At 50.0% G+C, this 24082-nt stretch overlaps 1 protein-coding gene across 1 annotated transcript; it reads right to left on the minus strand.

Moving 5' to 3' along the window:
- Positions 1-15175: 15175 nt before the first annotated feature.
- On the minus strand, positions 15176-22980 carry LOC116986911 (cyclin-dependent kinase inhibitor 1-like). Its single transcript, XM_033042698.1, has 3 exons — positions 22334-22980; positions 17257-17641; positions 15176-16229 (listed from the first exon to the last, which is right to left on the minus strand). Exons 1-3 carry the CDS (start codon positions 22334-22336, stop codon positions 16174-16176), a joined length of 444 nt encoding a protein of 147 aa, XP_032898589.1. The 5' UTR covers positions 22337-22980; the 3' UTR covers positions 15176-16173.
- Between the last annotated feature and the right edge of the window lie 1102 nt (positions 22981-24082).

Here is a 24082-nt window from a genome sequence, read left to right on the forward strand (position 1 = left end):
CCGTCCACCCCATCCCTAACAATGCCCTTCACTGTTCAACTCCACCCTAACCTGTAACCTCTACTTCTTCCAGCTGGAGTGGTTTTGCCCTCTGAGATGGTCCCTGGCGACTGGAACGCCACGTACTGGCACACGGACATCGGTCGTAGGGGTATCTACCTGGTCCATCGTCACCTCCCGTGCTACCCCTCCGCGGCCAAGTCTGATCCCCTCACTGACTTTGGAATATTCCAGGTCGGTGGTGAGGAGACGTGCTCCCCCACCTGGTCATGTAATGGGCCGCTCCGCAGCAACACAACCTACAGGTAGGCTGAACGGTCGCTCGGGATCTCCAGGCCCTGCCACGCAACGGGGGTGATGGGGGGGGGGGGGGGGGGGGGGCTTGCGGAGGGGACCCCCCCCCCCCACCTGGGCCTTGACCAGGATGATGTGTTGATTGATTAACTGATTGAAAGATGCAGCATGGAAACAGGCCACTTCAGCCCACCGAGTCCACGCTGATCATGCCAACTACCCACTCACACTCGTTCTACATTAGCCCACTTCCTCATCCATTCCCTACACACATTAGGGGCAATTTTACAGAGACCAATTAACCTATAAACCCACATGTCTTTATTGATGTGGGAGGAACCAGAGCACGCAGAGGAAACCCACTCGGTCATGGGGTGAACGTGCAAACTCCACACAGACAGCACCCGAGGTCAGGATCGATCCCAGGTCCCTGGCGCTTTAAAGGCAGCAATGCTACCAGCTGTGCCATGGTGCCACACTGTGTTGCTAGCTCTTACATGGGTCACCGAGTAGCACCAGCTCTTAAAGGGGCTAAACACTCTTCCAGCCACTGGGGTGTTCTGCCACTGAATCTATAGATGCTGCTCTGCTGGGAATGAGGGTTGGGGAATGATGACATGCGTCAAAGTGAAGAACGGTACTTAGAGCTACGGGGACCCTCAGGATTTGCAGATAAGTCTCCTGATTATCAAGCAGATGTCTATAAGGGCATGAGAGGTTGTCCGAATGTCTGTACTTTTGGAGAAGTTGAAGTCTCCTTCCTTTGGGTATGGAGTTTGGTGAGTTTGGTTTCGGGATACAGTCTGTGCATCCAGCATGGCAGACCAGGAGGTGGAATCTTCTTGTGGAGATATTCACCTCCAGAGGGAAGCAGTGGATAGGTCCACAGCAACGTACAAAACAGGGAACAAAGAAAGGTTTAGGAACTGGACAAGAAGAAAGAAAATGACCATGGAAACAGGACCAGGAACAGGAACATGGGTTGCTAAAAGATAATCAGACTGTATTCATGAATTCATGATATATTAAGTGATTAATCACATTTGTTGTAATTATTAATTAGAATGATCAGATATTTGGACTGTAGTTTTTGAAGCTTTGTGCTACATGCAAGTGATATTGACAAAAGAAAGCCACAGAGAAACTATGGTACCAAAACCATTATGTAGACAGGCCTAGGGAGACAGGTGATTCACAGATATTAGTAAATGCTTCAGGAAAGACAGGCATGTACACATTATTTGGGAAGAGCCTTATCAATGTGATGAAGAGACTTAGTGCATATAATAATAATAATAATAATAATAATAATAATAATAATAATAATAATAATAATAATAATAATAATAATAATTAATAATAATTAATAATAATAATAATAATAATAATAATAATAATAATAATAATAATAATAATAATGTAGGAAACACTCAGCAGGTCAAGCAGCATCTGCGGAGAGAGTCTAATGAAGGGTTGTTGACCTGAAATATTCAGTTTCTCTCACCACATATGCTACCCGACCTTTTTAGTGTTTCCAGCAATTTCTGTTTTTATTTTAATTAGCTGTGCCGAATATTGGTGGTGAGTGGTCATTTTCCCAATCAGACTAAGATCCACAGTGCAACCCCCAAGAAATAGTACCAGCACCATTGCTTTAAAAAGGCTGTCCCACTTGGGCAACCTAATTGGCAAGTTTAGAAGAGCTTGAAAAAATATCATGTTAAAGGCCTCCTTCGACTATGTAGAAGACCTCGTTCGACCTCCTTCGACTATGTTGAAGACCACCTTCGACTAGCTACGACTGGCTACGACGAACTTCTGGAAAATTGGACACCGAATAGTGGAGAGTGAAGACGACCTCCTTCAATCTCCCTTCGACTGTGATGAAGACTATCTACGACTACCTTCGACTACCCTCGATTACCTACAACTAACATGCCGACCTACTACGATGTAGCTCGACCTACTACGACTGAACCTACGAGTAAAAAAAGTATCGATTTTTTCCATGGGGACCTTTTTTTACTCGCTTGCATTTTTTAACACGTTGAAAAAAACCGCCGCGACCTAGCCAAGGCCTCGAGTACGCGGAGACTACTCTCGAGCATGAAGGAGATTTAAGAAGACCTCCTACGACCTTGTGTCGACCATGCTGCGAGTATGAGTCGAGGGCAAACTGGCCAGAACTCGCGGATTAGGTCGCCCAGGTGGGACAGGCCGTAAAGGTAGATTAGTGGGCCTCAAGCAGAATTTCTAATTGGACAGATGACATAAAAATGGAAATTGCAGCCAATATTGTGGGGATAGTGATAGTCTTTGAAAGGGCAGAAGGTTGATGGATGAGGATTACACTGGGGCTTAAACTTTAAAAAGCCAAGTGATACATTTTGGCAGCTTCCAGGGATAGCTTCTGGCAGGGATACTTTAGACAATAGACAGTAGGCAATACGTGCAGGAGTAGGCCATTTGGCCCTACATGCCAGCACCGCCATTCAATGTGATCATGGCTGATCATCCCCAATCAGTACCCAGTTCCTGCCTTCTCCCCATTTTTACAATGAAAGCCGCCAGAACTGTACAACATAATGTCGATGATTGGTTCAGAGGGAAGTGGCTTTCAAGGTGTAAGAGTTCTGCATTCTCCTCTGCTTCGGGGAGGTTTGTGACCTTGATGTACAAACTGCCTGCCTTGTGTCTATGAGAGTCTAGTGCAGGGCACTGAAGGGGAAGCTGTTACATCCAGGGTGTTGCTCTCTCACTCATAGCCACAGTGCTACGTACTGGTGCAGGCGGGCGGAGAGGCAGAAGTGAGATTGTGGCAAAGTGTAAGAGTGCTTTGCCTGCAGAGAGAGGCGGTGCGGGTCGCACCCTGCGATTAACCACAAAGTGAAACTTAGATTTATCTTTAAACAAAACTAAATATATTATTTACTGGAAAAGAAAATCCACAGAAACAAATGCACATAGTTCCATCGACACAGGCGTTTACAGTCAAGACAGGCCGTGGAACGGAAACGCTGATGGCTTCTTTTTCCACAGACGCTGCCTGACCTGCTGAGCGTTAACGGCACTTTCATAGGTTCATAAGTTCTCAGAGCAGAATAAGGCCATTCAGTCCATCAAGTCTACTCCGTGGCTGATCTATCTTTCCCTCTCAATAAAATTCTCCTCTCTGCTCCCCGTAGAAATCAGAGATTGATAAATATCTCCAGCATTCTCTGTTTTTATTATAAAAGATCAGCCACGAGCTTACTGAACAGCGAAGAAAGCTGTTCTGATACGGTGCACTGGGTTTATTCATTCGAACACAGGGAAAACTCACATACCAAAAAACATCGCCATTCCAATACAGCCCAGAGACTTGATTTGCAAGACGGCATGGCCAGCTTTTAAGGGTTCACAGTGCGTTCATTATTTCAGGACAATATCCGAGTCCAGTTCTTTGGAGAGTTTATCAGGTGACAACACTTGATACTCCGGATCGTGCCTGTTGGGACCTGGGTCAATGCTGGTAAACGAGCCATCACTGACTGTCCACATGGCCTGCAACATAGAAACATAGAAACATAGAAAATAGGTGCAGGAGTAGGCCATTCGGCCCTTCGAGCCTGCACCGCCATTCAATATGATCATGGCTGATCATCCAACTCAGTATCCAGTACCTGCCTTCTCTCCATACCCTCTGATCCCCCAGCCCCAAGGGCCACATTTAACTCCCTCTTAAATATAGCCAATGAACTGGCCTCAACTACCCTCTGTGGCAGAGAGTTCCAGAGATTCACCACTCTCTGTGTGAAAAATGTTTTTCTCATCTCAGTCCTAAATGATTTCCCCTCTATCCTTAAGCTGTGACCCCTTGTCCTGGACTTCCCCAACATGGGGACCAATCTTCCTGCATCTAGCCTGTCCAAACCCTCAAGAATTTTGTAAGTTTCTATAAGATCCCCCCTCAATCTCCTAAATTCTAGCGTGTACAAGCCGAGTCTGTCCAGCAACACAATTGAGGGGTCAAATTAGTGGTTGTGGTTAGTCTTATTTCTCTGAGGACCCTTCCTGGTGTAATTAGTCTAAGGGCCCACAATTACGGAGGTCCTCCTATTGAATAGCATCAGCAATTCTTGGCAAGACTACCTCTGGTTCGTTCCATCCAGTGGCAGGTGAGTGTGTCCACCAACATTTAGTTTAGTTTAGTTTAGAGACACAGCAGGGAAACAGGCCCTTCGGCCCACCAAGTCCACGCCGACCAGCGATCCCCACACACTAATGCTGTCCTACACACACCAGGGAAAATTTACAATTATTCCAAGCCAATTAACCTACAACCCTGCACCTCTTTGGAGTGTGGGAAGAAACCGGAGATCCCGGAGAAAACCCTGACAGGTCACGGGGAGAACATGCAATCTTCCCACAGACAGCACCCATGGTCAGGATCGAACCCGGGGCCTGGCGCTGTATGGCAACAACTCTAACGCTGTGTTCAAAAAGGAACTGCAGATGCTGGAAGATCGAAGGTACACAAAATTGCTGGAGAAACTCAGCGGGTGCAGCAGCATCTATGGAGCGAAGGAAATAGGCGACGTTTCGGGCCGAAACCCACAGTAGAGTTTCCTGAAAACACAAGGAATCTTGCGTAGAACACAAAATGCTGGAGTAAGTGAACGGGTCAGGCAGCATTTCCGGAGGATATGGATTGGCGATGGTTTGTGGCGGGACCCTTCTTTGGATTCCAGTCTGAAACTTAGAGTAGACCATTTCGGCCCTTCGAGCCAGCACCACCATTCAACCATGGCTGATCATCCAAATTTAGCACCCCATTCCTGCTTTCTCCCCATATCCCTTGATTCCGTTGATAGCCCATGAAGATGGATCCTGACTCAAAGTCGCCTATCCAGGACCTCCAGAGATGCTGCCTGACCTGCTGAGTTTGTGTTTCTACATAGGGTTTCCTACCCATTCGGCCTGTGGTTGAGGAGTAACGCTGGCTTTTTCTTTTGTGGATCTCAGGCTATGTTACGTGCTTGTGAGTGACGGGTCACCAATACTCTTCAGCCAATGGTCGGAGCCATTCACCACCAGAACAGGTAATGACTTTAAATTATCCACCCAAGCCTGCCCTGAGCTATCAATATTTCAAAGACGTTTCCTTAATTAGGGCCTGATAACGGCAAAAAAACGAATACTTAAATTTTGGAAAAATACATCTGCCCCTACTCTTAAAATGTGGATTACAAACATGTCTGAGACGCAACATCTTGAAAATATGAAAATTTTCAAAGACATGGACTTCATTAATTGATTAATTACAAGGATAGGATGGTGCAACACAACTTTGGAATTAAACCGACTTACGGGTTGGGTGATGGGTGGAGAGAGATATGAAGCACTTTTTATTTTTATTTCTGTTTTTGTCTTTTCATTTCTTTACACTTTTCTCATTTAGTTTACTCACTCTTCGACTCCACCAGTTTGTTAGTCTAGGGGTTCTATTCTTACACATTCACTTTCTCTTTCACTTTCTCTCTTTCTTGCTTTTTCTCTCTTTTTCTTTTTCATCTTAGCTAAAAATTAAAATTGAATCTGTACAATAAATGTGTTATGTCATATGCCGCGGTTTATACTTTTGTACACTGCTTCTAATAAATAAAATTAATAAATAATAGATATTATCCACCCAGGTTCATGTCGACAGGCAAATCTTGGGTAATCTAAGTACGTACAGGTTTGTAGGTTAATTGGCTTTGGTATAAGTGTAATTTGTCCCTCGTGTGTGTAGGATAGTATTAGTGTGCGGGGATCAATGGTCGGAGCGGATTCTGTGGGCTGAATGGCCAGTTTCTGCGCTGTATCTCTAAACTAAACTCAATTAAAAAAATTCATCAGGTCAGGCTGCATCTCTGGAGAGAAGGAATGCGTGACGTTTCAGGACGAGACGCTTCTTCAGATTGAGAGTCGGGGAAAGGGGAACAAGAGATATGGGTGGTACGCAGGACAAGTGAAACTGTTCCTGGCCATCCCATCTGCCCCTTTACATCCGGTCCCCACCCCAGCTGCCCAGTGCAGGTGGAGAGGGGGAAGGGTTTGGCTCAGGATTACAGGGCTGACTAAGAGAGGTGGTATAGAGGGAAGCTTAGCTGGGAGAGGGAGACTAGGGGAGATGAGAAAGAGAGATGGAGACTGGGTGATACGGGAGAGAGTGATTGAGCGGCTTCAGACGGTGGGCTTTCGGGGAGTGCAGCGACCATCATCCCCGAGTCGGATGAGCTGGAGGTCGGCCGACGATGCACCGTGTGGGGTGCCCAGAACAAAGGGGGATCTGGCATGTGGAGGGGCCACCGTGAGATCAAAGAGGGACCCGGTGTGGGAGAGCTGACGAGAATGAAGACGGACCGTTGGGATTGCACTGAGCACTTTGTAACCTGGAGAAACTCAGCGGGTGCAGCAGCATCTATGGAGCAAAGGAAATAGGAAACGTTGGATTTCGGCCCGAAATGTTGCCTATTTCCTTCGCTCCATAGATGCTGCTGCACCCGCTGAGTTTCTCCAGCTTTTTTTTGTGTACCTTCGATTTTCCAGCCTTCTTGAACACTTTGTAACCTTGTCCGCGCCCTATACGTGGCGACTCTTTGCGTACTCTGTGTATGGTGTACAAAACAAAGACTTTTGTTGTGACATGTCACATGTGCTAATGAAGTATCATTCATGCATTCATCTCCGACGCCGTCCCTCTGCTTCCAGTTGGCCGGTACCAGGATCTCGGGGACGGAGAGCGCTCGCTCTCACCTGCGGCAGTGACCGCCAGCCTCTTGCTCACCACCTTCTGCCTGTTGCTGCTGCTCGGCTTGCTGGGTGTTGCTTACCGGCAGCAGAGACGGTGAGTGAAGTGTACCGGCTGCCGGCACGGGCGAGGGTATTAAACCCTCTGATGGGCAGCCCAAACGGGTCCTCCCACGAGACAGTGATGGCCCCAGGAGATGCCACAAGAAGGCAACAGATCGCAAAGTCAACTCAACAAACACACTAGCTCCCAATGCCAATCTCGTGCATCTGTGCCCAGGAACTTTATCTAAGATATGTCCATTCTTTGTGTCGGTCAACAGCCCTCCTATTTCTGCACTTCCCACAGCAGTCTCCAACTCTCGCTCCCACTAGTCCCCCATAGTCTCTCTCATCTCCCATATCTCCATCTTCCTCACACCCCTTCCCACAATCTCCATCTTCCTCTCCCCTCCCCCAGTCTCTCTCTCGCCCATCTCCACATTCTCCATCACTCTCTCCCGTATCACCCAGAGTCTCCTTCTCTTTCTCATCTTCCCTAGTCTCCCTCTCCCAGTTTGCATCTCTCTATCTCCTCCTCCTCTCCCAGTCTCCTTCATTCTCCCCTTACCCTAGTCTCCATCTCTTCTCCCACACATTCTCATCTCCACCCCTCCCTCCCTCCCGTTGCACAGGATGTGAACTGAAGCAGTGGAAGTTGTACTTGCCGTTCTTGAACCTGGAAGTTACAGTTTTCAGTTTGGAGAACAGCATGGTCATGCTCAGTGCAAACAGGCCCTTCGGCCTATCAAGGCCACCCTGACCATCGATCACCCATCACCCACATGCTAGTGACAATTTACAGAAGCCAATTAATCTACAAACCTCCACATCTGTGGAATGTGGGAGGAAACCGGAGCCACGTGCTAACTCCATACCAGGGTCCTACTCCACCAGGGCCAGGAGCTGTAACAACTGTACCACTGTGCCGCCCACACAGTACTGAAGGGAAGTTTCAGTCTACTGAAACATACCTGAAATAGTTGTCTGTTTGTGAAGTCCACTTTCCATGAACCATATTCCAGCACAAATCCTGTCTTCAAGAGAATAAGGGAGGGAACTTTTTGGGACAAAGTGTATAAAATATGTGAGAGGAATAGATCGGGTAGACATACAGAGTCTCTCGCCCAGAGTAGGGCAATCAAAAACTAAAGGACATAGGTTTAAGGTGGGGGGGAAAGATTTGATAGGAATTTAAGGGATTACTTTTTCACACAAAGGGTGGGGGGGTATATGGAACAACCTGTCAGAGGAGGTAGTTGAGGCAGGGACTATCACAACATTTAAGAAGCAATTAGACAGGTATATGGGTAGGACAGGTTTAGAGGGGTATGGGCCAAACACAGACATGTGGGACTAGTGTAGATGGGACATGTCGGTAGGTGTGAGCAGGTGGGACCGAAGGCCCTCTTTCTGTGACTCCATGACTTTAAACATTGACCCACGTGTAAGGAGCTTGATTGCAATGAACTCTGCTGCTCTGAGAGATTGTTTTCTCTTAAGGACTGACGGAAGATCGCTGGTGTGGAGGTCATTCGCCCTCAGACATCTGAACCCAGTCCAGCTGTCAGGGCTCGGAACCAGACGGGAGGAGGTTACCGCTGACTCCACTTCGCCAGGCAGCGCAGGAGTGACTCCTCAGCACTGACACGGGCGTGGCTATCGTCAGCTGCCAAATATCTCACATCATGTCCGTACCATGGTCAATGACTCCGGGGTTAGAGGCAGCCATCACTGAGGAAATATTACTGTATGAGAGAACCTTGCTTCCTCAGACTGGCCATGGCAACAGATGCTCCGTACACTGAGGCCTCACCCTCAAGGCCTCACACACTCCACGAAAAGCCCCCAACTAAGTTCCTTCGGAATTACCTTCATTTTTCCTTCTCCACCCCTTTCTGCTTTCCGCAGAGACCACAACTCCTTGGTTCACTCATCCCTTCCCATCCAAACCACCCCCTCCCCAGGTACTCTCCCCTACAACTGCAGGAGTTGCAATACTTGTCCCTACACCTCCTCTCTCACATCCACCCAGGCATTTCAGCAACCCTTCCAGAGGAGACAGGTTCACACGCACCTCCTCTAAACCCGTCTACTGTACTTCGGTCTACCCAATCTGACCTCCTGTACGCGAACGAGACCAAAGCCTAGACTCGACGAGTGTTTCGCTGGACACCTGTGCTCGGTCTACCAAGGCCTACTGGATCTCACAGTCGCTAACAATTTTCACTCCCCTTCACATTCCTATACTAACCTTTCTGTCTTGGGCCTCCTCCATTGTCAGGAAGAGGCTATACACAAACAGGAGGGACAGCACCTCTTATTTTGCTTGGAAAGTTTTCAACCCATTGATTTGAACAATTAATTCTCCAATCCTCCCCCACTTTTTCTCTCCCCCCCCCCCCCCCCCCCCCCACCCCCACCTCTCTTCCCTGTGCCCTACCTGGATGTGCACCCATTTCTCCACTATCCTGTCCCCTTTCCCTGTCCCTTTCCACCTTTATCCCTTCCTCTGGCCTCACATTTCAGTCCTTATCTCACGTCCTTTGTCCACCCATTTGCCAATCACCCCCTCCCCCACTCACCTGTATCTACCTTTCACGTGTTGACCCCCACCCATTTTACAGCTTTCTACCCCCATAATACAATCAATCTGAAGAAGGGTCCCAATCCAAAAAGTCACCTATCCATGTTCTCCAGAGCCACTGCCTGACCTGCTGAGTTCCTCCTCCACCAGTTTGCGTTTTGTTATCCATTAATACAAGCAGAATTATTATAATGGGACAGACACTTCTGGGTCATTATCTATTGAGGCAGTAGGGGGCAGCACTGTTCATTAAATGACCCACAGGGTGACATAGAAACATAGAAAATAGGTGCAGGAGTAGGCCATTCGGCCCTTCGAGCCTGCACCGCCATTCAGTATGATCATGGCTGATCATCCAACTCAGTATCCCATCCCTGCCTTCTCTCCATACCCCCTGATCCTTTAGCCACAAGGGCCACATCTAATTCCCTCTTAAATATAGCCAATGAACTGGCCTCAACTACCTTCTGTGGCAGAGAATTCCACAGATTCACCACTCTCTGCGTAAAAAATGACTTTCTCATCTCGGTCCTAAAAGACTTCCCTCTTATCCTTAAACTGTGACCCCTAGTGCTGGACTTCCCCAACATCGGGAATAATATTCCTGCATCTAGCCTGTCCAACCCCTTAAGAATTTTGTAAGTTTCTATAAGATCCCCCCTCAATCTTCTAAATTCTAGCGTGACAGAGTAGTGGTGAAGGAACAAAAGACCCCTTTATCATCACAGTGAGTTTTGGAGCAAATGAGGTTTCTTTGTCGTGTAGTCACTGCTGTCAGATTATTCCCTTAATCAGCACTTGGTCCTCCTTGCTTGCCCTGTAAGGCAACTAACTTTCAGAGGCCAATTAACCTACCAAGATTTCGACCCGAAACTTTGCCTATTTCCTCCGCTCCATTGATGCTGCCTCACCCGCTGAGTTTTTCCAGCACTTTTGTCTAACTTCTAAACTACCAACCCACATGTCTTTGGGATGTTTAATGGTTCAATGGTTATTTATTATCATGTGTACAGACTTACAGTGAAATTCTTTCTTTGCATATAGTTCAGTAGAGTATTGCCACATCCCTGATTGTACAAAGAGCATAGAAATAGTCCACTGAGACCGCATGCAATAGATGCCAGGTTTTGGTGCCCTCTGCACGCTCGGCCTTCTGGAGCGGTGCCTGATCCAGGCGAGCCCCAGGCTGCTGCAGGGCCTCCAGCCGTCGCCTCCGCCCGGATCGTCCAGCGAACCCAAGAGAAAACCAAAGCACTTGGAGGAAACCCACAGGGTCACAGGGTAAATGTGCAGACTCCACATGTACAGCACCCAAGGGCAGGTGTGAGATGGGCAATAGCACTACCTGCTGTGCCGCCGAAACTTGGACAATACAGAGGCCATTCAACCCAGAAAACCCGTGTCTACTCTCTTTCTGCAAGCCATTTCATTCAACCATTCCTTTCTCATTTACCATTGCCTGATAACGGGTCCCGCTGGCTGCAATCATGGACTCCTTCATCTGTCAAACAATGGTGAACATTTAACTGCCTTGGACATTGCCCATCCTACCCCCACCACCCCTACCTCCCCAACCCGACATGGATCACATGCAGGCAGATGAGAGTTTAGCTTGGCATTATGTTTGGCAGTCATTGCGGAGCAAAGGGGCCTGTTCCTATGCTGTACCATACGGTGTATAGAATATAGAACAGCACAAGGATATAGTACAGCACAAGGGCGGCACTGTGGTGCAATGGTAAAGCTGCTGCCTTAAAGCGCCAGAGACCTAGGTTCCATCCTGACTACGGGTGCTATCTGAACAGAGTTTGTACGTACTCTCTGTGACCGGGTGGGTTTTCCCCAGGTTGCTCTGGTTTCCTCTCACATTCCAAAGACCTTCTGTAAATTGTCCCTTGTGTGCAAGATAGAACAAGTGTATAGGTGATTGTTCGTCGGCGCAGACTCGATGGGCTGAAGGGCCTGTTTCCACACTGTATCTCGTAAAGCACAAGAACAGATGCACAAATTACAAGCCTTTTGGCCCATGATGTCTGTGCCGAACATACCAGTACCAACTCTTCTATGCCTGCACATAATCCACATCCCTCTATATGTACAGTATATGCCTATCCAAAAGCCTTGTAAATGCTACTCTCGTATCTACCTGCACCACCAACCCCAGCAGATGATTCCAGGCATTCACCACCCTCTGTAAAAAACGTGCCCCCAGATATCTTTTAAAATTTGACCCTTTCACTTTAAACCACATTTACAGCTTGAGAATAGATTGAGATCGTTTCGCCCCAAAGGCTCAGTCATTTGCTTTACCAGATAAAACTGCAGTTGTCCTTTAAATTTTGCCCCTTTCACCTTAAATCCAGGCCTTCTATTATCGGATATTTCCATTTTGGGAACAAGGTCCTGACTGCCTACCCTAACAATGCCTCATAGTTTTATGCACCCCTATCTTTTTACAGCACAGTGCAGCGGTGTTGGAGATACTGCCTTACAGCACCAGAGACCCAGGTTCGATCCTGACTACAGGTGCTGTCTGTATGGAGTTTGTGCGTTTTCCCCGTAACCGCGTGGGTTATGTCGGGTGATGTGGTTTCCTCCCACATTCTAAAGACCTACTGGTTTGTAGGTTAATTGGCTTCAGTAAATTGTCGCTAAAGTGTAAGATACACTAGCACTATGTGTGATCGCTGGTCAGTGCAGAATCGGTGGGCCGGAAAACCTGTTTCTGCACTGTACCCCGAAACTAAATTAAACTATTAGGTCTTCCCCCAACCTCCAATGTTCTAGGGTAAACAATCCAAGTCTGTTCTGACTATGGATACTGTCTGTGTAGAGTTTGCACGTTCTCCCCGTGATCTGCATGGGTTTTCTCCGGGATCTAGTTTCCTCCTAAACTCCAAAGATGTGCAGGTTTGTCGGTATAATTGTATATTGCCCCTAGTGACTGTAGGGTAGTATTAGTGTACAGGGTTCGCTGGTTGGCACAGACTCGATGGGCAGAAGGGTCTGTTTCCACGCTGTATCTCTAAACTGCACTAAATTAAACTAACAGGTAGGTCTCTCCTCAACCTCCAACGTTCCAGGGTAAACAATCCAAATCTGTCAATGATCTCCCTTCAGGTGAAGATGGACAATCCATGAACAAACCGGCCATAAACTCACAATGATATTCAAATTGAAAGATGGTCCAATTTTAATAGCATACATACAATAATATTTATAGCTTACACAGAGATATGCAGCCATGCAGCATAGAAAAGGGCCTTTTGGCCCACCATGTTAATGCTGGCCATCAAGTGGCAATCTATTTCTATTTATCAGCGCTCGGCCCACAGTCTTCTAGGCCTTGGCGATTCAAGTGCTTGTCGAGATACTTCTGCAGTGTTGAGAGAGTATCTGTGTCCACAAATCAGTCAATTCCAGTGTGTCCATGTCAACATCCAACCTGAACGATCAACCTTATCCCAGGTTGCAAATTTCAAAGCAGCAGCATCATCCATAGCCAGAAAGGTCAATTTAAATTGTGCAAGTTTTAAACCATTTAAAATATTTATATTTCTAATATGCGATTCTAATAAATATGTTGAATCTATAGTATGTGGAATAAATAGAATTACACTATTATGCTAATTACACTTCTAACAAAATGATTTACATTTTTAATCTCAACGTCAGCAGCAGATTTCACTCTCATTTCACAGGATCTCACTCGCATTCAGTCACACTCATTCTCGGTTCCACTCCCATATACACGCACTCACTCACTCACTCTCTCTCTCTCTCTCTCTCTCAACCCATCGGTAACTCCATCCCATATTCACTGCTACACAGGAGTGGGGCCACTCAGCCCTTCAAACCCGTTCCATCGTTCAGTGAGATCATGGTTGTTTGTGCGGCATAAATCAGTCGGCCCTGCATTCCCCACCTTTGATAAACAAATTCAATCTTATCCGTCAGTTTTAAACTTACCGTGTGACTAAGCATCGACCAGCAAGCACACAGGAGGTTTTTACCTAGTCTTTTCTCATGTGGACTTAAAAAAAAGACACAGAGTGCTGTAGTAACTCAGCAAGTCAAGCAGCATCCCTGGAAGGAGAGCGTGTACTAGTGACGTTTCAGGTTGGGATCCTTCTTCAGACTCAGGCTGTATGTGCTCCATAAGTGATAGGAGCAGAATTAGGCCATTCGGCCCATCTAGTCTACTCCGCCATTCAATCATGGCTGATCTATCCCTCCTAACCCCATTCTTCTGACTTCTCCACATAAATAAAGCTCTATACAGCCGTTTACTTGTGTCTAAGCTTTGTGGTGTTAGAATCTCCAACAAGAGTAAATAGTTTGCAACCACCATCCATTCCACTTGCTACAGGTCCACCGCCGATTTTCTGGCAACTGGTGGTCTGGCATCTCCTTTAATCCGGACAAAATTACAAGAGGGCTCTTAAAATCCCCACCTCCCCCAACCGTAGTAGTCCTACATAGCACCCAGGTTGCGTGAGTCAGCCAATCTCAACCTCATCAGGCTTCAGCGGGTTAAATTTGTCCCTTGTGGCCCACCCCGGCCGGCTCCGGGAGATCCATTCCCATAGTCGACTTCTGAGGCCGGTTTTGCGGGCCGATATCTCAGCTCCTCGGCGGACCGTCCCGGTACTATTAGACTCTTATCAGAGGCTGTGACCTCTGTTGGTCCAGCGATATGGATAATTCAAAAAGGCTCCGAAGCCAAAAATGCTAGAAAATCAGTGGTGGAACTGTCTTTGAAATTGTAATCAAATCGTCTCTTAATCTAAATTCTCTCCTAATTTAATTCCAGGGGACTGGATATTATTCTGGGAAATCCCCATCAAATCCAGTATATTCTTCCAAGCATGACTTAGCAGAACAACTGATTGTACTGATTGATCTAACCAGGGCTTTGTGTAGCTTCAGCACACCACACGGTCCCTGGTCTTCATATTATAAAGGATAACCCTCTAATCGACTGCCCAACAACACCGAATTGATTCCTTCATGTCACTTTTAACTGCCCTTATATTTACCTTTTAGTTATTTAGAAAATCTATTCTTTTTGGGTCTAAAGTAGTCTGCACTGATCATCTTGAGCAAAACACAAGTGCAGGAGTAACCAAAATGTCACCCATCTTTCTTCTCCAGATACGCTGCGTGACCCGTTGAGTTACTCCAGCACTTTGTGTCTATCATTGGTGGGAAAAAAACAGCTTCTTGTGTTTGTTTCTGCCTGCTGCCCATTGAGTCGTCACCGACCACCCGTTTACACTTGTTCTATATTATCCCACTTTCTAATCCATTCCCCACACACGAGGGGCAATTTGCAGAGGCCAATTAACCTACAAACTCACAGGTTTTTGGGGGATGGGAGAAAACCCACACTTAGAGGAAACCCGTGCAGTCAAAGGGAGAAAATGCTAACTCCACAAAGACAGCACCCCAGGTCAGTATCGAATCCAGATCTCTGGAGCTGTGAGGCAGCTGCTCTACCAGTGCGCCACTGTGTCACCCTGGGTCAGAAGAAGGGATATAACCTGAAACATCACCCGTTATTTTCTCCAGATGCTGCCTGACCCGCTGAGTTTCTCCCGCTGTTTTGATATCTCTCTGTAATTTGGAGAATGCATCTGCACCATTGATCACTGGTTGATGTGGACGCGTGGCTGTTTATCCCACAGCTTACAACATTCGTCAATGATTCCCGATCTGCTCTTTATCCCTGTTCTCCACGGACGGAGCTCAATAACTTGCCTTCAATCTCACCATCCTCATGGCATATATAGCCTCTCATGAGGAACAGTAGCCTATGGATTAGACAGAATTATCGTCCGTGGACATTCCCCCCTATACATGTCCCCAATCACCTCCATGAAAAAGTGCAATGGAGTTAATCAGGTACAACCCACAAAGTTGTCTGGTTCTCTCAGCTCATCAAAGCGTTCAAATGGATGATCCTGAATTATAGCATTTCCCAAACATTGATCTACACTTGCGTTTCATCTTTGCTAAATCCCTTTCCCTCACTCTCTCACTCACATTCGCTCCTTCATCATTCTCTCCCACCCAGGCATTTTCCATTCACACATTATGCCTCTAGTTTTGCACGGTGTGGAAGTGCAGTGTGTACACCTATGTACACCCGGGAAGGGTAAAGCAGGTTGGGAGGGGTACAAGTGCAACAGCTAATCCCTGAACAGACCCTGGCGGCTCCTGGGAACAGCTCGCCTCTCGTAGCGAGCCCATGTCCATAACCGAGTCTTGCTCCGAGGGTCCACGTCTGCCGTTCCTGGGATCAGGAGGTCGGGGAACGGCCGTAGTGCTTCAGTTTGTGAGTCAGGGATTCCGTCAGACATGTGCATAGGGACAGGCAAACAGATATTGTCTTGCTGGGCAGCCATCTTGTTACAAAGCCCAAGGGTGTGAAGGGGATGGAAGGTCACAATCCACCCTGCCCCCACTTCCTGTTGGCCTCAAGGTTTGGACTCAAGACCCAAGGGACCAAGCCTCCTCTTCAGAGCGTAGAAATCTGCCAATGGAAACACGAAAGGGCGAGATAGAACAGGTTAATAAAACATTATTTTACTGTCGAGAGAGACATTGCACATAGAACTGCACAGCACAGAAACAGATCATTGTGCCGAACATAACGCCAAGAACAACTCTCATCCGTCTGCACATAATCCATGTCCCTCCACATCCCTGCATTAAAGGTACATTACAGATGTGGAGATTGCAATTGTGTGGAGATTGCACATTCTCCCCAAGTTTCCCAGTTGATGTAAGTCATGGCGCCAAAACGATAGGGAATGTTTATTCGGTTCCACAAACTTCCTAGGAAAAGTTATTTCCAAACATATGAAATAGCTTGTTTGTATATGCAGGATCCATAACCCAGGGAAGACCGGTTGGGCCAGTAGGAGGGTGAACCAGGGCAATGCCTCCAGTGCCTTCAAGGTTGACTGCAGGTGGCGCCCCCGGACAACAAAGAGGTCCAGGCGAGGAGAGGGCCGTCGGTTCACGGGAACTGCTCCAGTACACCAAGCGTGCGAGCTGACCAGACTTTGGATAATGGCGCCAATAATGGTCCAGCGAGTACATGCCCAGTGCCGTCAAACCCTCTTCATATGTTAACCCAATCATCCCTGGGATCATTCTCGTAGACCTCCTCTGGACCCTCACCAACGCCAGCACTTCCTTCCTCAGATATGGGGCCCAGAATTGCTCACACTACTCCAAATGCGACCTGAACAGTGCCTTATAGACCCTCAGTATTACATCCCTGTTTTTGTATTCTAGTCATCTTAAAATGAATGCTAGCATTGCGTTTGCCTTCCTTACCACCGACTCGACTTACAAATTAACTCTTTGGGAATCCTGCACCAGCACTGCCAAGTTTCTTTCCATTTCGGATTTCTCTGGTCCTAGACTCTCCCTCCAGTGGAGACATCCTCTCCACATCCAATCTACCCAGGCCATTCACTATTTGTTAAGTTTCAATGAGGTCCCCGCGCCCCCCATCCTTCTCAACTCCAGCGAGTACATTGCTGTCCTACCTGTGATGAGAGCTTGCTTCCTCTTGCGATTGAGCGGTGAGTTTGGTTTCTGCTCAGGCGATGGGGACCTCTCCCCGGCTGCCTCCCCCGGCCCCGGCGGCGGCTCCAGTAACGGCCTCTGCTGGGATCCCCGCACAGGACGGTAGAAGAACGGGACGTCCTGGCTCGGCACGGCTTCCCAATGGAGATCCCCCTTCAAGGGCAGCTCCGCTTCGAAGTCGAAGCCCCACCGCCGGGATGCCGCCTCCCGGCCGCTCCGGAGCTCGGCCCTGAACACGGCCCGCACCTGCCGCCCGTCCACCTGGCCGAAGAGGCGCCGGCAAACCGGCCTGCATTTGCCGACCTGCGCTCGCCACTGCTCACAAGCCGACAATGAAGCCTCGCCCTGCAAACCACACGGACAGGTGTTGACACACACGTATACAGGCAGCTCCTGGCGGGATCACCATCCCCGCACATAAACACAGACATCCGCACCGTGCACAGACCAGGCTATGCGGCTCGTCAAGACTTGCCCAGCATCCCGGCTACTGGTCTCTGCTCGGGTGGGACAAAAGGCCTGGCTACTGGTCTCTGCTGGGGGAAGGGCCATGCTACTGGTCTCTGCTGGGGTGGGACCAAAGGCTGGCTACTGGTCTCTGCTGGGGGAAGGGTCATGCTACTGGTCTCTGCTGGGGTGGGACCAAAGGCCTGGCTACTGGACTCTGCTGGGGGGTACCAAGTGTATAGCCAACTGGTCTCTGCTGGATGGAGGCCATGGCCTAGGCTGGGCTACAGGTTTCATCACAGGATTTTCCTCGGCTACTAGTGTCTGCTGGGAGAAGGATTAGGCTGCAGTCTCTACTGGGTAGACTACTGGCCTAGGCTACTGGTCTTTTCTGGGAGGTGTCCAGTATATACTGCTGGTCCCTGCTGGGCAGAGGTCAGAGCCCAAGCTACTGGTCTCTGCTGGGGTCCAGGCAGTCTTCTGGTGTGTATTAGAGGGAATCAGGGCCAGGCTGTTGGTGTCTACTGGAGGGAGTGAGGAGAGAGGTTGCTGGTGTGTGCTGGAGGGACTGGGATCGGGCTGCTGGTGTGTGCTGGAGCGAGGATCGGGCGGACTCTAGACCTGCCTGGGTTTGGTCGGGGAAGCCCTGCAGTGCGGAGAATGAGTCAGCAGAGATAGACTTGGTTGAGATCAACAGGGTCAGCAGATATCAACACGGGAGGAAAGCAGAGACTTCTATAACCCCCCCTGTGGCAAGTTCAAATACACCAGAAATGTCCTTGTTAGTCAACTAGTCTCTGGATAAGGTAGAAATCAGAACCAAACGCCTTCACCAGCCACAGCTTACGGCCACAGTTTCGATTTCCTCTACCCGACAGATGGTGAGAAAGAGAAAGCAACAAGATTGAGAAGAAACCAAAACGAAACAGACAGACAGAGAGATGGGGGAGCGAGTGGGGTAGAGACTGGAACATGCACTCCAAGGGAGAGAGGAGGGTGAAGAGGAAAACATAGAAAATAGGTGGAATAGGCCATTCGAGCCAGCACCGCCATTCAATTTGAATTCATAGCTGCTCATCCAAAATCAGTACCCGTTCCTGCTTTACCCCCCATAACCCTTGATTCCGTCAGCCCTACGAGCGAAAGGAGGGAGGGGGGGGGGGGGGAGAGAGAGACCCACCCAGACACAATGGCATCGATGCACAGATAGACAAGCTGATGATAGACAGACAGCTAAATGGACAACCATTGAGCAGAAATGCATGTATATCAACACACATACACACACGCGAGCGCTTACACACACTCTCGTGCACAGATAGACAGAAACAGAAAGACAGTGAGAGCGAGGAGCGTCGCACAGCAGAGGCAAAGTAGGGAAATAGATGAGCGGTTCACAGAATGACACAAAGTTACACAGAGAAAGAAAAAGGGGTAGAGAAGCGAGGTACACTGACAGAGGGGCACAGAGACAATTGCCCACTCCAGCCAAGCAAGGTGGTGTGTAAGAGTGCCCGCCCCTCCCTCCCCTCAACAAGAACTGGCTGTGTGAGCATCAACCCTCAGCACCTATCAGCTTTAGATATAATTAGAACAAATTTACAGTATTTCAGGCAACTGCATCATGAGGTTAGAGGGGAGAGTGAGGTAGGGGAGTGAATATAAGGGGTGGGAGGAGGAGGAGAGGAGATTGACAAGTCACAGGGAAAAGTAGAGTGACGGCTGAGGAGGAGCGTGTGCAGAGGGAGTGGAGAGTGAAAGATCGAGGGGAGGGGGCGGGGGGAGAGAGTGGATGGAGTGAGAGTGGATGGAGTGAGAGGAGAGAGTGGAGGGAGTGAGAGGAAGGGGCTGAGATGGAGCGTGGAGAAAGACTGGAGAGAGGGCGGGGGAGAGGGAGTGGAGCGGGTTGGGGGAGTAGACTGGGTGGGGAGAGATGAAATGGAGAATGGGAGAGGGGATGGAGAGCAGCAGCAATAACTGAGATGACAATCAGTGGGCAGCTGCTTCTTTGCACCGTGATCAGCCCCCACCCCATAGACCCCACCCACCCTGCATTGTCCATCGCTATACCTCATGATCTCCCGTCCCTCCCCCCTGAAAGGATATGCCCTGACGTGTTCTCAGCAGTGTCTGAGTCCCTTCCCACAGACTGGCCAACTTGGGGCGGGGAGTGGGAACGGGGGCTGTGCGGGCGGGGAGTGGGAACGGGGGCTGTGCGGGCGGGATGAGTGGGGTGGGGCTCACTTCTTTTGCGTAGGGCATGTTCAGTGTAAATAATATTGGGGCAAGGGTCACACTTGCTGAGGTGGGCAGAATGGCAGCATTGTGTAGAGGGCAAGAGCGGGGGGCTAATGACTGGGTAATGGGAGAGTGTGTGTGGCACAGTGGGCGGGGGGAGTGGGCAGCTAAAGGGAGGCTGTGGGAGAGCGGGCAGTGAAGAGGGAGTAATGAGAAGAACTGGCGATGGGGAATGAGCGAGGTGGAGGGGGGGGGTGTAGACAGGGGAGAGAGAGGGCATGGGTACTGGGGAGTGGGCAGCAGAAGCGAAGGTGGGCGGGGATGTTGAGGGGGAGGGGACGAGAGTGGGTACTAGAGAATGGTGCACTGGTGCGAGGGCAGGGGAGAGGGGGTAATGGGCAGAACGGGTGACGGGGAGTGACTAGGTAGGAGTGTGGACGGGGTGAGAGATGGAGAGGGGTGTTAGCGTGAATGTTGTGGGGGGGGGGGGGTGGTATTGGGGAGTGGACCAGGACAGGGAAGAGGGGGAATGGGAAGAGTCAGTGATGGGGAGTGAACAAGGAGAGCGTGGGTACTGGGGAGTGGGCGTCTGTGGGAGGGAGGAGAGTTGGTGTTAGGGAGTGGGCAGCCGATGGGAGGGTGGGGTAGAGAGAAAGGACTGGTGATAGGGAGTGAGGAGAGCGGAGGGGGAAGTGTGGACAGAGTAGGCAGGGTGTCAGCAGGGGGAGAGTGTGTGTTGGGGAATGGGAGGGCAGGGGAGAAGGGGGTAGAAGAGAGGTGGTGAGGGGTGAGAGCGGGCAGCGGGATGAGGAGAGTGGATAACGGGCGGTGGGAGCAGGGGCAGGGCGGTCCTGAAACACCGTGCGTCAGCCAGCCTTCCCCTCCACAGCAGGGAGCGGTCATTGCAGCTCAGCTCACTAGCTGTGAACAAGTCGGGACATGTCGAGGGGCGATGAAGGGGGGGGGGGGGGGTAGAGTGGAACCTGGGCTGGGGGAGAGAGCGGAGAGTAGACAGTAAGTAGTGAGTGACCCTGGGAGAGTGGGCGGGGAGGGAGAGAGCGGGCAGGGGTTGGGTAATTCAGCCTCACGATTGAACTGGGTCCCGGCCGGGTCGGCAGGTCAGTGGGGACAGGACCAGACATGTTCGCACAAGCCCGCACTTGTCACACCGCGACCTTCAGCTCCTTCCGCCCCGGACGGGGGGGGGGGGGGGGGGGGAGAGGGAGTGGGGGGGAGGGAATGGGGGAGTGGTGGACAGTGAAGATATATTAGGGACGAGAGGACATCCCTCCAGGGTCTGGGGATGGTGGTACCAGGACCCTGGTGGGCAACTGGGCTCGGGGGGTCCAGGAATGCGAGGTCTGGATATCACGGCACCACTCGAGGGATTTGTTACCCCGATAGGGATTGAGCTCTTGAGGTCCCGGGACGCCAGAGGAGGAGTGAATTGAGTTCTGGGGGGTCCCTGGATATGGGGACTGGACATCTCAGGACCCCCGAGTGGGGATCTCGATTCTCCTCATATCCCGGGACCCCTGTGCAGGGAAGTGAGTTCTGGAGGTCTCGGGATATGGGGACTAAACATCTCAGCTTTGAGGGTCCTGAGACCCATGGGGAGGAGTGGTTGGTGGGTGGGTGGGGAGCGAGTGAGCGCTGGCTGTCGTGGGATATGGAGACATCTCAAGACCCCTGGGTCTGGGATCTTAACTTTGCGTGTCAAGGTAAAGATTTTAGCTCCGTGGGTTCTGCGACCACCCCCCACCCCGGGTGGGGATCTCACCTCTGGTGGACCCGGGACGTCCGGGTGGGGAATTGACATCCCACCCCCCACCCCACCCCCCGGTGTGGTGACCGCGCTGGGCGAGAGTCCGGGATCCCTGACCGGGGCGGGGGGAGGGGGGTACTGGACCCGGCGGGTGTTGGGACTGACCCGCGACCCCTGCCTGTGGGGTGTGGGCTCCCGGTCGCACCTCCCCCGGGGGGCGGGGTGTAGAGGAGGTGCGACCGCGGGAACCCACATCCCTGGCGGAACCTGCCCGGGCAGATCTCGGACGCTGGGACCGGGTTGATGAGGACAGGCAGCGAGCGGTTCAATGTCCCAGCCCGGGGGGGGGGGGGGGGGTGCAGAGAGCCGGGAGCGGTGGGTCCCAAACTGGGAGAGGTCCCGGCTGCGGAGTGTCAGCGAGCAGACTGTCTCCATTTGACGGCGAACTCACAACCCTCATCCACACATGACGGTTCTAGCTTCGGTTTAAATCAGCATCTGTAGTTCCTTTCCACACAAGGTTCAACACTACCACACACCGATATTCTCGCTCTTAACCCGCGCTTAACCCCGTACCAGGCACTTACCATGTTGGCCACCAAATAAAACCCGGGCAGGTGTCCCAGGAGAGGTCGGTTCCGAACCGAGAGATCACCCGGGAGCGGTCTGTCTGTCTGTCCCCGGAGCCGTCTGTCCCAAACAGCGAGATGGCCCGGGAGAGATCTGCCCCTAACCGGGAAAGGTCTGTCGGAACCGGGGGATGTCCTGGGAGAGACTGGTCCAAGACCCGAGCTGGGAGATGTGCCCGAACCGGTGTTATCCCGACTGCAGCACTAGGAAGCTGTCAAAAGCACCGCCTCTCTAGCAAAGATCCTATTGCGGAGCTCTGCTATAGGATCCTTGCTCTCTAGTGCAACATAGCATGATGCCGAGGATCACAGCCGCGGGCCCGCCCACAGATACACCACGCCCGCCCGGCCCGGCGCCGACCGGCTGCAGGGGGAGGGCCAAAGCGGAATATTCCTCAGACAACCCGCAGCCAGAAGAGGGTGACATCCTCGCTGGAAAACCATCCATTTAAAATAACACTCAATACATTCTGGGCGCCTTCCAGTGTCTCTCTGTACCACTGTCGTAGAACAGAAGGCAGGAAGCGAGGAGTCCCCGTCTCCCCGTTGTTGCTCCGTCACAGCCCTTTAACCATCTCAGGACGTCCCACAACATTTCACAGCCAAGCAGCTCCTTCTGAAGTGCTTCCTCAAAGTACACTGACGTCAAACCTGGGTAGTAGTTCGGCCAAACGCCTCGTATTTCACTTGGCAGCTCACAACCCAGCAGTATGAATATTGATTTATCTAACTTCAAGTGATTTTTGCATCCCCCTTCTCTCTCCCCCCGCCCACCCTAGTTGTGGCACGAGTTTCAGTGTCATCCTGTTGAGTTTCACTGTCTGTATAACTCGTTATCACCTGGCCCACAGCCAACAATGGACTATTGTCTGCTCCACCATTCCTTGATCATTACCTTTTTGCATATCTTTCATTCATTTGTTCTCTATCTCTACCACTTTCTATATCTCTCGTTTCCCTTTCTCCTGACTCTCAGTCTGAAGAAGGGTCTCGACCGAAACATCACCTATTCCTTTTCTCTAAAGATGCTGCCTGTCCCACTGAGTTACTCCAGCATTTTGTGTCTATGTTTGGTATAAACTAGCATCTGCAGTTCTTTCCTGTACATGCTCTCATCTACAACACCAACCTCACCTTGGCAACAGAACAACGTGGACCACTTCTTGCACTACCAAGGACTTGTTTTCTAATTGTGTGTTTTGCACTGATGTTTTTGCACATTTTCCTTTCATTCTCTTGAATTTATATGTAAAATATAGTTAATTTATGTTTTTTCATGTTGTCTTATTCTCTCGATCTATGATGCTGCTGAAAACAAGATTTTAATTGTACCTGTACCATGGCGTACTAGTGCATATGACAATAAACTCAACTTGACTTGACCCCTCCACACCGTCTGTGAACATCATTCCGAATAAATTTCAAGATCCTCCTTTATGTCTACAAAGCCCTTAATGGGCTTGCCCCCACCTACATCAAAAGTCTGCTTACCCACCACACCACCTCCAGGTCCCTCAGATCGGCCGACTTGGGAGTTACTGAACATCTAGGCATAAGCTCAGGGGCGATCGCGCCTTTGTGGTTGCAGCTCCTAGACTGGAACAGCATCCCCCTTCCTATCAGAACTGCCCCCTCCATCGACTCCTTTAAGTCGAGACTTAAAACTCATCTCTACTCCCAAGCCTTTCTTGACGTCATCTGAGCGAG

The sequence above is a fragment of the Amblyraja radiata genome, chromosome 24, assembly GCF_010909765.2.
Source record: "Amblyraja radiata isolate CabotCenter1 chromosome 24, sAmbRad1.1.pri, whole genome shotgun sequence".
NCBI lineage: Eukaryota > Metazoa > Chordata > Chondrichthyes > Rajiformes > Rajidae > Amblyraja > Amblyraja radiata.